The sequence below is a fragment of the Hypanus sabinus genome, chromosome 28 (assembly GCF_030144855.1).
Source record: "Hypanus sabinus isolate sHypSab1 chromosome 28, sHypSab1.hap1, whole genome shotgun sequence".
Taxonomy (NCBI): domain Eukaryota; kingdom Metazoa; phylum Chordata; class Chondrichthyes; order Myliobatiformes; family Dasyatidae; genus Hypanus; species Hypanus sabinus.
In genome coordinates, this window is record NC_082733.1 from 25,726,113 (window position 1) to 25,740,128 (window position 14,016).

At 47.4% G+C, this 14,016-nt stretch overlaps 1 protein-coding gene and 1 long non-coding RNA gene across 5 annotated transcripts in view; one reads left to right on the forward strand and one right to left on the reverse strand.

The window, feature by feature from the left end:
• Nucleotides 1-14,016, forward strand: part of myo5aa (myosin VAa) — a 245,195-nt gene that overhangs the window by 152,623 nt on the left and 78,556 nt on the right. For all 4 annotated transcript variants that reach the window (XM_059952769.1, XM_059952770.1, XM_059952771.1 and 1 more), the window contains exons 11-13: nucleotides 1,220-1,301; nucleotides 6,197-6,337; nucleotides 7,589-7,714. In XM_059952769.1, the coding sequence (XP_059808752.1) occupies nucleotides 1,220-1,301; nucleotides 6,197-6,337; nucleotides 7,589-7,714 (349 nt within the window). The remainder of the gene's footprint in view (nucleotides 1-1,219; nucleotides 1,302-6,196; nucleotides 6,338-7,588; nucleotides 7,715-14,016) is intronic.
• Nucleotides 1-14,016, reverse strand: part of LOC132382507 (uncharacterized) — a 36,982-nt gene that overhangs the window by 9,985 nt on the left and 12,981 nt on the right. Inside the window, exon 3 of the long non-coding RNA XR_009508365.1 lies at nucleotides 1,783-2,028. This is a non-coding gene — a long non-coding RNA (uncharacterized LOC132382507). The remainder of the gene's footprint in view (nucleotides 1-1,782; nucleotides 2,029-14,016) is intronic.

The window sequence follows — 14,016 nt, forward strand, 5'->3', positions numbered from 1 at the left end:
TGTTCTCCCTGGTCTTTGCCTCTGGCACAACTTGGGAACAAAAAGCACCTTTAAAATTTAAGTGCACTCCCTCTGGTTTGACTTACACACTCTGCGGTGTTTGGTTTAATATTTTGTTGTCTGGTCTGTATTGAGCATTACTGCAAAAACGAAGGGGTGCAATTTTGTACGGTTTCATATCTGTTGATGGTACAATGTAGGTTATCTGTACTCTGCTCCTGAAATTTGGTTCCATTGAAGTCTACGGCACTGTTTATTACCTTTCAGTGACAGAGATGGAGAATAATTTCTCCGTACATCTGGGAAGCCGCTCCAAAGTCGATGACTGATTGTATTAAATTTCTTTCCTCTTTCATAAAGTACCTGTAAATTCCTTGGCAGTGCCTCAGAATTAGCAATCCACTACCGAACGGATATGAGACAGACTCCTGCATTTTTGGTGGAAGCTGAGTGTAGTAAACTTGCTCCTGATACAGTAATTGTCCAGTTCGTGTCTCCTATGTATCTCAGCTATAGGGATGAATGAAGTGATGGGTCCCGCCCACTTCACAGCTGTGAGTGAGTGTCCCATCCTGCAACCTTGAGAAACTCCTCCTTAGAGCTAGCAAGTTAACTCAGTTGATCAATTCGGGAACTCCATGGAAATCGAGCGATGCAGCGAGTTGTTTGTTTGAGTTGGTCTCCCCTCTTGCTGTGTGGCACCTCTTTGCCCCTTTTTTAAAGAGAGAGGGCATGAGCTTGTGGCATGTCGAATTGTGGGGTGAACATTTAGTTTTCCTGTACTGCAGACCATGGTCTCTCCTGGGGGCTTTGCTATTGTGGGTGGTGGGTGCTGATGCTTTTTGCAGGAACAAGAGTGGGAGGGAGAGGGTTAATGCTTTGCTGCTGCTTGAGTGTGGGAGGGGGGAAGGGGGGCTTTGGGGTCCTAACGTTTTTTTGCTGTCACTCAGTCATTGGGGTACTCTTCTGTTTTCGTGGATGTCTGCGACGAGCAAGACTTTCAGGTTGTATATCGTATACATTCTCTGATATTAAATTGAAATACTGAAATTTATTGAGCACCTGATCTAACAGATGTGGTCACCCAGCAAGAGGATGCTAATTCCCCCCCCAGCCCGTCGTGTGAATGTTTCTTGAAATTAATTCTCGTTCTTTTTTTACTAGGTGCTTTCATTTATCTGTGCCTTTTTGTTGTTTATCTGTTACTCTTTTTGTGCAGGTTTGAGACTTTTGAAATAAACAGTTTTGAACAGTTTTGCATCAATTATGCAAATGAGAAGTTACAGCAGCAGTTTAATATGGTGAGTGATTCTTTTTTATTCTTGTAGCTGATGATCTTGGAGGGAGATGCTTGTTTCAGAAGATTGCTGATGTTGTATTGTCTTGCTGTCTAATAGACTGTATTCAGTTCAATCAGTGACAAAGGAGTTGTGTGTTCGAAGTGTAGTGTAAGCGTGCCAATATGATCAGTCCTGTTTTGTGCTACTTCCTTGCGCTTCCCTTAAACAAGATTTGACTCATTTAGTGTGCCTGCAGAGATTTTGCGAGAGAAACGGCAGTTCAGGAAGTATCAGCTGGCTGCCCAGAAGTCAGGTCCGAGGCAGACTTGTATCATGAGAATAAAATGAATCCTTTTGGGCAAGTGTGAAGGGAGGAGAAAGGAGTGAAAAACAAGTTTGATTACACCAGCACGGGCTTAAAAAAGATATTGCTGGGAGTGATTTTACTTTGGAAATTAGAAGAAACAAGAGGTGTGCATTTAGGTAGTACTGTTCTTATTACCTGATGCTGAGATATGTCTCGGGATGTGCTGGTCTTATGACATCATCAGTTACCTGGGTCATCGGGTGTTTTGGGTCTTTCCACATCAAGATGCTCTCACCCAGGTGACCCAGCCAGGGTTGATCAGGCCCTGCCTTGTGTCCCAGCAGCATTGGTCTACGAGTCACACCTCTCGATCCATAGCCACCTGGTTGCTCGCTCTACAGCCTCTGTGACGGTCCTGACGGCTCCTTTCTTTGCAGCCCCCTGTAATGCCAAGGAGAGAGTAGGTTCTGCGCAGCGAGCAGCCAGTAAAACCTCCACACCCCGCCTCTACAGGCTGTCATCGTGCTTAAGTACTTTTGAATTGTACGTCACTGTTGTAGCAACCCAGCAGTCAACCTGCTCACTGTGAGCTCTCGCAAGTGTTACGATGATCAGACGCAAATCCCCCAGGTGATGCAAGTTGGGGGATACGTGTTGACCAGAACACAAGGGCACACTTCCTTGCTCTCTGGAACGGTGCAGCTGAACCAGGGGTGGCCAACCTTTTATGTTCCACGTGTCGATTTTTTCACGCGCGAGTTGTATATTAACGTATTTTTACAAGAATTGAATGGGGGTACAGGAGTTGAATGGCGCGTCTGAACTCGTGTGTGACAAAATGGACACATAGAATGTAAAAGGTTGGCCACCCCTGAGCCGAACCTTTTCTCTGCCTGAGAGGGCAAACAGGCCTTTGATTTAACATCTGATTGAAAAGATGGCCCTTCACAATGTAGCATGCCCACTGTTTTGTGCTGGTGTTGCCGGGTTGGGACCTGCAACTTTCCCTCAAAAGGGTCACCAATCATACAGTGGCTGATAGGAGTTAAAATAAATGGTTTGCTGCCCAATTGGTGGAAATATCTCAGTGGTGGATTTTTCAATGTTTTTGTTCTCCTGCATCTTAAGACAAATTCTCAAGTTTATTGTCATTTAGTTATACATGTATGCAGTCAAATGAGAAAACATTTCTCTGGACCAGGGTAAAAAACACAGTTGTACACATAACACGCATATATATATATATCACACAATAACTTGGGAAAGTAAAGACAAAATCTACAGATAAGTTGTGCATAAATAAACCACATAAATTAAATATTGTAAGGTACAGGACAGGTTAACTGGTGACATTTTGAATGCCATGCGGCAGGTTAATTCAGAGGCCTAATGGCCGGAGGGAAGAAACTTTCCCATCTTGACTGTTCTTGTTTTTATGCATCGGACTCTCATGCTTTTATTCTGCTCTGCCCACGGTGAACGACAGTGGCACTCCCTCAACATTTGCTCTATCCATCAAGGCTTCTGCCATAACGTAAGTAAATCACTGATATTATTTGCTGTCTTTATTTGAGTACCGATCAACCATCAGCTCAAACCAGTTTTAGTTTATGCTCTGAATTGAGAGGAGCATGTTCTGGATCATAAGATATAGGAGCAGAAGTAGACCATTTGGCCCATTGAGTCTGCTCCACCATTCAATCATGGGCTGATCCAATTCTTCCAGTAATCCCCACTCCCCTGCCTTCTCCCCATACCCTTTGATGCCTTGGCTAATCAAGAACCTATCTTTGCCTTAAGTACACCCAGTGACTTGGTCTCCACAGCTGCTCGTGGTAAAAATTCCACAGATTTACTATAATGCGGTCTGTTTCAGACCTGAAAGACTGAGCACTGGGCTAATCTGAGAGCACGCCGAGCACAGCTTTACTTAAATTCAACTGAATTAGTCGTAGAGCTTTACTCCCAACACCACCTCCTTCAGCATGGTTGAAGTGGATAATTAATTTTTCATGGCATGCAGTTTGTTATACAAGCAGCTGATAAAACAAAATTAGTACCTGTGCTGTTGTGGATAGTGTACAACAGTGGATTAAAGGGCAGAAAAGGGGAGGAATAGATGGGTCATTTTTGGATAGAAAGGCTATGACTGGTGGGTTGGTCTTGACAGTCTAGATCAGTGATTTGGTTGGGAGGAGAAGTGTAATCTGACTCAAGGTGATACAAACCATCTGGCAGTGTGGCTCTGCAAAGCTCTCAGAGAGACTTGGTGAGGTGAGTGGTCTGTTTAGAGGCAAGTTAAGGGAGTGTTTGTAGATATGGTGGATGGATATAATGTGTGTAAAAAAAAAAAAATGTGAGGTCACCCACTTCAGTAGAAGAAGTACAACTGTGGAGTGCTTTTAAAATGTTGAGGGGGAAAGTAGGCATTAATTGTCCTTGTAGGTGAACCATTGAAAGTTGACATGCAGGTACAGAATTATTATCACTGACATAGGCTGTGATGTTTGTTGTTTTGTAGCAGTAGTACAGTGCAAAACATAAAAATAACTATGTTACAGTAGTAATGGTTCATGGACTTTAGAAATCTGGTGGTTGAGGGAAAATACTGGGTTTTGGTCTTCAGGCTCCTGTACCACCCCTCCCGTCAATGCCAATAGCCAATTAAGACGAACGGGATGCTAACCTTCGTCAAAGAAGATTTTGAGTGTAATAGTGGTCAACTTCTTCCAGTTGTGTGTAACCCTGGTGAGACCACACCCAGAATACCAAATCAAGGTCGGCTCTCCCTCCCTGAGGTGATGTTTCTGTGGTGGAGGGAGTATCATGAAGACTCACTAGATTGGTGTCTGGCAGGAAGGATTGTGTGATGAGGATGGATTTAGCTCATGCACCTTTAGTGTAGAAAAAGAAGCACTGATTTCAAATGTCAAAAATTCTTAGGTGGTTTAGCTGTGCAAATACTGAGTTTATGTTTTCCTTGTATCTAGACCCAGGGGAGGGGGGGTCACAGATTTTTTGATTTAGTTTATATTTAGATTCATTTGTTATCACTCACGTGCAGAACATACAGTGAATTGTGCCATTTACCTGACGAACAACACAATCTGTGGATGTACTGGGGACAGACAGCCTTTGAGTGCCACCACACATTCTGGTGCCAACATTGCATGCCCATCGTGTTCATCAGAACAACACGCAGTCAACATATAACAAGCAATTGGAGCAAAGCAAACCCCTTCTCCTCCTCCAACTCACTCTCACATTCTCTCTCTCACTCACTCACTCTCTCTGTCACACTCTCTCACACTCTCGCACTCTCTCCCGCACTCTCTCTCTCCCTCCCCCTCTCACGCTCACACACACCCCCTCATGCTCACACCCCTCCCTCACATCCACACACCCCCTCACGCAACATCCCTCCTTTCCCTCGGTCCTGCTTTCCTGATCTCCGATCTAAATTGCTGTTCACATTAACTGGCCACCTGTTCAGAACAAGGAAGGGAAGAAATGTTTCCACCAGTTGGTATAAACCCTTATCTAGAGGTCATTGCATATTCAGTTGCTGCAAGAGTACAAGACTGAGATAGGGCAGTATAAGGTTTTCATGCAGGTAAATATTAATGCGTATCTTATCATGTGGTGGAGCAAGTGCAAGGAGCTGTTTGGCTAAACCTACTTTATTTTACGCTCAAGTTAAGAGCTAAGAATATGTGGATTCCAGTGGCTAAATTTATGATGCAGTCAGAATAAAATGATGTTATTGGGGTTCTGTCTGTATTACTGCCAAAACATTGTATTTGTTGACTGAGATACAGCACGGGCTAGGTCCTCCCAGCCCTTCGATTCGATCCTAGCCTAATCATGGGGCAATTGACAATGACCAATTGACCTACCAACTGGTACACCTTTGGACTGTGAGAGGAAACTGGAACACCTGGCGGAAACCCACACAGCCATGAGGAGAACATACAAACTCCTTACAGACAGCGGCGGGAATTGAACGCAGGTCACTGACACTGTAAAGGGTTGTCCTAACCACAACGGTACTCTGCTCTGTCAACTGCCAATAGGATGCACCAAATTCTAGCATATTTCCCAGAGGTAAGGCACGCAGCAAAGCTGACACTGACTTGTACTGCTGATATGGTGACAGGAGTGGATATCTGATCTTGCTGTGAGCTAGGGGAAGGGTTTTATTTTTAACATATCAAACAGTGTTAAAATCAGAACTAGATGTAATACAGGAGCACTGAATGCTAATTACATGTCAACGACTGGATGGAGTTCTGCTTTCTGCATATGACATTGAATTTTAAAAGGTATTTGAATAAGTAATGGAAGCTATTGGAGTCTTGTGCTAATTAGTATATGTTTCTCACTGCAAAGCCTCCAAGGCAGCAGCCTTGATGATCAGTATATTTCTCCATAGCAACCCAGTCACGATGAGGGCATTTAGCATGTGGAGCATAGCAGAATGTCATTCAATCTCCATCGTTTTGCTGCCTTTGATCGTATGAATAAAAGGTTAATTTCTTTTGCCTCTAATAAACGCATTAATCAGATTGTAAACTACTAATAATTTATTGAAAATTTTGTTTCTCCTCAGCATGTGTTCAAGTTGGAGCAGGAAGAGTACATGAAGGAACAGATTCCTTGGACGCTAATAGATTTTTATGATAATCAGCCTTGCATTAACCTAATTGAAGCTAAACTTGGCATTCTTGACCTGTTGGATGAGGAGTGTAAGGTAATCACAGCAAGAACGCATTTGAAGATTGAGTTCCCTGACTTATTTTTGCCTCTGTACAGTAATTCAGCTTCCTCAGTCACACATTTAGCTTCATAAGACACAAAAGCAGAATTAAGCTATTCAGCCCATCAAGTCTTCACCTTTCGATTTACTATCCCTCTCAACCTCATTCTCCTGCCTTTTCCGCATAACCTTTGTTGCCCTTGCTAATCAAGGGTCCATCAATCTCTGCTTTAGAATATACCCAGTGACTTGGCCTCCACAAATGATTCTCTACATTTCAGGCAGCAGAATGCTGTTCATGACCAGCGAGGCTTGGCCAACTTGATCAGCTGTGAAGTGTCTTTCAGCTTACCATTGGTCTGAAACTGTGTGAGAATAGTGGTTGTGTGGTTATGGTATTGAGTTGCGAGTTTGTAAATGCACACTGGATCAAGGGAAAGCCGGCCGGTGGTGGTGTGGCATCAGCACCGGACTTTGGGGCAAATGGTCCTGGGTTCCGTTTGTGCTGGGTTGTGCGTTGACCCAAAAGGTAAAAAACAGACAAATGCCGAGAAAATGGCAAGGTTGCCACCTGATGCGTGGAGACGAACAGAAGGGGAGTCAGAAACTTAAATTAAACCTGTTAACTTGGGAGCTGGCTGCAGTAAGTAACCATGGCTATTAAACTTTTTAAACAAGAAAAGCTGCACAGACAAAATGCTGGAGCAACTCAACAAGTCAGGCGGCATCTATGGAAATGAATAAATGATTGATGTTTTGAGCCGAGACCCTTCTTTAGGGCTGGAAAGGAAGATGCCAGAATATAAGGGTGGGTTGGGGGGTGGGGTCTCCCAGTGTGCAACGGGTCTCACCAATGCAGAGCAGGCAGCATCGAGAGCACTAGACTCAGTAGAACCCAGCAGTTTCGCAGGCGAAGTGTTGCCTTACCTGTTTGGGGCCCTGTATGGAGGTGAATGAGCAGGTGTAAATTTAGGCCGCTTGCAGGGATGAGTGCCAGGAGGGAGTGGGCAGGGATGAACAGACAAGGGAATGGTACAGGCATTCCGTTTTACTCATGTTCCCAGGAACAGAGTACAGTGCAGTCCAAGTTCTGCAGTTTGCAGCTGACGAGCACTCAGGTCAATCTGAGAGCAGATATAGAATTACTTCTTCCCGGACAATAGATTAGTTTTCACCTGAATCTAATTTCTCGAGCACTATTTGATTCTTACTCATGACTGGCGTTTTTCATCTTTTTACATTAAGATGCCCAAAGGATCGGATGACACCTGGGCCCAGAAGCTGTATAACACTCACTTAAACAAGACTGCACTGTTCCATAAGCCGCGCATGTCAAACAGAGCCTTCATCATCCAGCACTTCGCTGACCAGGTAAACGCTTTCCAGACGTAGCATGACAGTGAAAGGGGGTGGGATAATGATAAGGTGGTGGGACAGTGATAAGGTGGGACACCTCCACTGTGACGGCTGGTCAGAGGTTGTTGGTAGCCATGGAAACCATATGTGTGTTTGTTCGTGTGGAATTTGTATCATTTCACTAACATTGTCCAGAATTCAATATACCCTGAAGCAGAGGTAACTTTTAAACAGTGGTCTGTTTTGGCTGCCCTGTTCTTTGCTGGTTAATGCGGCTTTGATGTGTCATTTCTTTTACAAATCCATCTCAGTGTCTGTTTAAAGCCCCTGTTTAATTTGGACTATCATGTCGTCTCCAGTGACCGCGAGTTGAACACTGGTCCAGTGTTTCGGACTCTTCGTGGTCACTATTCCATCAACTTATTGTATATTTCAGCTGTGTCACAGTTTGCAGGTGGCAAATGGCATTGTTTGATTCAAAGGTTAGCTGGCCAGCTTTTGCAGGCATTTTCTCGACTGAGGAGGTGATAGACAATCTTTTTCTTGATTCTGATCCGTCCAAGGCCTGTGACCCTTTTTACAAATGACCAGGTTACGTGGACGGTCATTAGTACCCGACTTTGATACTTGACCATGTCTGGTAGAACAACACAGGTCACGAGAAGCGACAGCACCACAACAGCAAAGCAAGCCCCAATCCCCCCTCCGCCCACTTGGTTATGTCGCTCGCTGTATGCTCCTAACTTCACTGTTATGATCAACTAAGAAATAAAATACAGAAATTCTGCAGTTTGGACACAGTAAGGGAAAGCTAACAGGAACTGATCTGCTAGATTTTCTTCAATGAGGAAGAATTTTGGTACTTGACGTAATTGGGACTTTCAGACAAGCATGTCCATTCCATAGTGCTTACCACATAGAAACCCAGCCGCCTTTTATGAGTCTTCAGCACCAGCCGCACACTGCGTCCAAACCACCAACCTGTAGCACTCCAGGTCCAGATTTATTTATCACTTGTACATTGAAACAATCAATGAAATGTGTCATTTGCATAAACAACTTAAGGATGTGCTGGGAGCAATCCAGGTGTCTAACGCATGCCCAGTGTCCTCGGCAGAACAACATGGAGCACAACAGCAGCAGGACAAGCTCCTGATCCCCCTCCCACCCACGCACAACCCCCGGGACAGGCCCCCCCCTCCCCCCAGCCTCCAGCCTTTGGTGGACTCTGACCCGCAGACTTTCACAGTTCAGCTTCCCCGGTGACTCACAGCGGCTTGTGTACTTCAGGCTCTGGCCATCGAGACTCGACTCCCGACTCCCCCTTCCACATCACCACCCAAGACTTTCACATTGAATCAGCCAGTTCTCAGTCTCAGTCATATTTAGGTCAACACACACACGACACTGGAGGAAATCAGCAGGCCAGGCAACATCTACGGAACAGAGGAAACAGTTGAGGCTTCATCAAGACTTGATGAAGGGTCTGGTCCCGAAACGTCGACTGTTTACTCTTTTTCCATAGATGCTGCCTGGCCTGCTGAGGTCCTCCAGCATTTTGTGTGTGTTGCTCGGATTTGCAGCATCAGTAGATTTTCTCGTGTTGATATTTACGTCAACTTGAGTTTTGGACTATAATTTTGTTCACCTCTACTGAAGCCTGTGTTTTTCTCTCTGTAACTCCACTGATGTTGTTCTGACCAGCTTCCTATCATCCATCCTCTGTCCTCTTTCACGGAGCTAAACTTATCCAGTGATCCAGAGGCTCACAGCTGTGAATCTCTCAGTGATCCAGAGACTCACAGCTGTGCATCACTCTCAGTGATCCAGAGGCTCACAGCTGTGAATCTCTCAGTGATCCAGAGACTCACAGCTGTGCATCACTCTCAGTGATCCAGAGGCTCACAGCTGTGAATCTCTCAGTGATCCAGAGACTCACAGCTGTGCATCACTCAGTGATCCAGAGGCTCACAGCTGTGCATCGCTCTCAGTGATCCAGAGACTCACAGCTGTGCATCTCTCAGTGATCCAGAGACTCACAGCTGTGCATCACTCTCAGTGATCCAGAGGCTCACAGCTGTGAATCTCTCAGTGATCCAGAGACTCACAGCTGTGCATCACTCTCAGTGATCCAGAGGCTCACAGCTGTGAATCTCTCAGTGATCCAGAGACTCACAGCTGTGCATCACTCTCAGTGATCCAGAGACTCACAGCTGTGCATCACTCTCAGTGATCCAGAGGCTCACAGCTGTGAATCTCTCAGTGATCCAGAGGCTCACAGCTGTGCATCACTCTCAGTGATCCAGAGGCTCACAGCTGTGCATCACTCTCAGTGATCCAGAGGCTCACAGCTGTGCATCTCTCAGTGATCCAGAGGCTCACAGCTGTGCATCTCTCAGTGATCCAGAGACTCACAGCTGTGCATCTCTCAGTGATCCACTCACAGCTGTGCATCGCTCTCAGTGATCCAGAGGCTCACAGCTGTGCATCACTCTCAGTGATCCAGAGGCTCACAGCTGTGAATCTCTCAGTGATCCAGAGACTCACAGCTGTGCATCACTCTCAGTGATCCAGAGACTCACAGCTGTGCATCACTCTCAGTGATCCAGAGGCTCACAGCTGTGCATCACTCTCAGTGATCCAGAGGCTCACAGCTGTGCATCACTCTCAGTGATCCAGAGGCTGACAGCTGTGCATCTCTCAGTGATCCAGAGGCTCACAGCTGTGCATCACTCTCAGTGATCCAGAGACTCACAGCTGTGCATCTCTCAGTGATCCAGAGGCTCACAGCTGTGCATCAGTCTCAGTGATCCAGAGGCTCACAGCTGTGCATCACTCTCAGTGATCCAGAGGCTCACAGCTGTGCATCACTCTCAGTGATCCAGAGGCTCACAGCTGTGCATCACTCTCAGTGATCCAGAGGCTCACAGCTGTGCATCTCTCAGTGATCCAGAGGCTCACAGCTGTGCATCAGTCTCAGTGATCCAGAGGCTCACAGCTGTGCATCTCTCAGTGATCCAGAGGCTCACAGCTGTGCATCTCTCAGTGATCCAGAGGCTCACAGCTGTGCATCTCTCAGTGATCCAGAGGCTCACAGCTGTGCATCAGTCTCAGTGATCCAGAGGCTCACAGCTGTGCATCACTCTCAGTGATCCAGAGGCTCACAGCTGTGCATCACTCCCAGTGATCCAGAGACTCACAGCTGTGCATCACTCTCAGTGATCCAGAGGCTCACAGCTGTGCATCTCTCAGTGATCCAGAGACTCACAGCTGTGCATCAGTCTCAGTGATCCAGAGGCTCACAGCTGTGCATCTCTCAGTGATCCAGAGGCTCACAGCTGTGCATCAGTCTCAGTGATCCAGAGACTCACAGCTGTGCATCTCTCAGTGATCCAGAGACTCACAGCTGTGCATCTCTCAGTGATCCAGAGGCTCACAGCTGTGCATCTCTCAGTGATCCAGAGGCTCACAGCTGTGCATCACTCTCAGTGATCCAGAGGCTGACAGCTGTGCATCACTCTCAGTGATCCAGAGGCTGACAGCTGTGCATCACTCTCAGTGATCCAGAGGCTGACAGCTGTGCATCACTCTCAGTGATCCAGAGGCTGACAGCTGTGCATCACTCTCAGTGATCCAGAGGCTGACAGCTGTGCATCACTCTCAGTGATCCAGAGGCTGACAGCTGTGCATCACTCTCAGTGATCCAGAGGCTCACAGCTGTGCATCAGTCTCAGTGATCCAGAGGCTCACAGCTGTGAATCTCTCAGTGATCCAGAGGCTCACAGCTGTGCATCTCTCAGTGATCCAGAGGCTCACAGCTGTGCTTCACTCTCAGTGATCCAGAGGCTCACAGCTGTGCATCAGTCTCAGTGATCCAGAGGCTCACAGCTGTGCATCTCTCAGTGATCCAGAGGCTCACAGCTGTGCTTCACTCTCAGTGATCCAGAGGCTCACAGCTGTGCATCAGTCTCAGTGATCCAGAGGCTCACAGCTGTGCATCACTCTCAGTGATCCAGAGGCTCACAGCTGTGCATCTCTCAGTGATCCAGAGGCTCACAGCTGTGCATCAGTCTCAGTGATCCAGAGGCTCACAGCTGTGCATCACTCTCAGTGATCCAGAGGCTCACAGCTGTGCATCACTCTCAGTGATCCAGAGGCTCACAGCTGTGCATCTCTCAGTGATCCAGAGGCTCACAGCTGTGCATCTCTCAGTGATCCAGAGACTCACAGCTGTGCATCTCTCAGTGATCCACTCACAGCTGTGCATCGCTGTCAGTGATCCAGAGGCTCACAGCTGTGCATCACTCTCAGTGATCCAGAGGCTCACAGCTGTGAATCTCTCAGTGATCCAGAGACTCACAGCTGTGCATCACTCTCAGTGATCCAGAGACTCACAGCTGTGCATCACTCTCAGTGATCCAGAGGCTCACAGCTGTGCATCACTCTCAGTGATCCAGAGGCTCACAGCTGTGCATCACTCTCAGTGATCCAGAGGCTCACAGCTGTGCATCACTCTCAGTGATCCAGAGGCTCACAGCTGTGCATCACTCTCAGTGATCCAGAGACTCACAGCTGTGCATCTCTCAGTGATCCAGAGGCTCACAGCTGTGCATCAGTCTCAGTGATCCAGAGGCTCACAGCTGTGCATCTCTCAGTGATCCAGAGGCTCACAGCTGTGCATCTCTCAGTGATCCAGAGGCTCACAGCTGTGCATCAGTCTCAGTGATCCAGAGGCTCACAGCTGTGCATCACTCTCAGTGATCCAGAGGCTCACAGCTGTGCATCACTCCCAGTGATCCAGAGACTCACAGCTGTGCATCACTCTCAGTGATCCAGAGGCTCACAGCTGTGCATCTCTCAGTGATCCAGAGACTCACAGCTGTGCATCAGTCTCAGTGATCCAGAGGCTCACAGCTGTGCATCTCTCAGTGATCCAGAGGCTCACAGCTGTGCATCAGTCTCAGTGATCCAGAGACTCACAGCTGTGCATCTCTCAGTGATCCAGAGACTCACAGCTGTGCATCTCTCAGTGATCCAGAGGCTCACAGCTGTGCATCTCTCAGTGATCCAGAGGCTCACAGCTGTGCATCACTCTCAGTGATCCAGAGGCTGACAGCCGTGCATCACTCTCAGTGATCCAGAGGCTGACAGCTGTGCATCACTCTCAGTGATCCAGAGGCTGACAGCTGTGCATCACTCTCAGTGATCCAGAGGCTGACAGCTGTGCATCACTCTCAGTGATCCAGAGGCTGACAGCTGTGCATCACTCTCAGTGATCCAGAGGCTCACAGCTGTGCATCAGTCTCAGTGATCCAGAGGCTCACAGCTGTGAATCTCTCAGTGATCCAGAGGCTCACAGCTGTGCATCTCTCAGTGATCCAGAGGCTCACAGCTGTGCTTCACTCTCAGTGATCCAGAGGCTCACAGCTGTGCATCTCTCAGTGATCCAGAGGCTCACAGCTGTGCTTCACTCTCAGTGATCCAGAGGCTGACAGCTGTGCATCACTCTCAGTGATCCAGAGACTCACAGCTGTGCATCACTCTCAGTGATCCAGAGACTCACAGCTGTGCATCTCTCAGTGATCCAGAGGCTCACAGCTGTGCTTCACTCTCAGTGATCCAGAGGCTCACAGCTGTGCATCTCTCAGTGATCCAGAGGCTCACAGCTGTGCTTCACTCTCAGTGATCCAGAGGCTCACAGCTGTGCATCTCTCAGTGATCCAGAGGCTCACAGCTGTGCATCTCTCAGTGATCCAGAGGCTCACAGCTGTGCTTCACTCTCAGTGATCCAGAGGCTCACAGCTGTGCATCAGTCTCAGTGATCCAGAGGCTCACAGCTGTGCATCTCTCAGTGATCCAGAGGCTCACAGCTGTGCTTCACTCTCAGTGATCCAGAGGCTCACAGCTGTGCATCAGTCTCAGTGATCCAGAGGCTCACAGCTGTGCATCACTCTCAGTGATCCAGAGGCTCACAGCTGTGCTTCACTCTCAGTGATCCAGAGGCTCAGACAAACCCAAGGATAGTGTTTTGGAGCCGCCGTTAACACGATTCCTGCCTCTCAGCTCTGGGGGTTTGTGTACGGTTGAGTCGAGAATGTACATTCTCCTTAGAACGGTGCCTGTTACTCCTGTTTCCTCCTGCATAAAACCGTGAAATGTTGGATCAGGATTAGGCCATTCAGCCCATCGAGTCTGCTCCACCATTCCATCATGGCTGCTTTATTATCCCTCTCAACTCCATTCTCCTTACTTCTCCCCATAACCTTTGACATCTTGACTAATCAATAACCTATTAACCTCTGCTTTAAATATTCCCA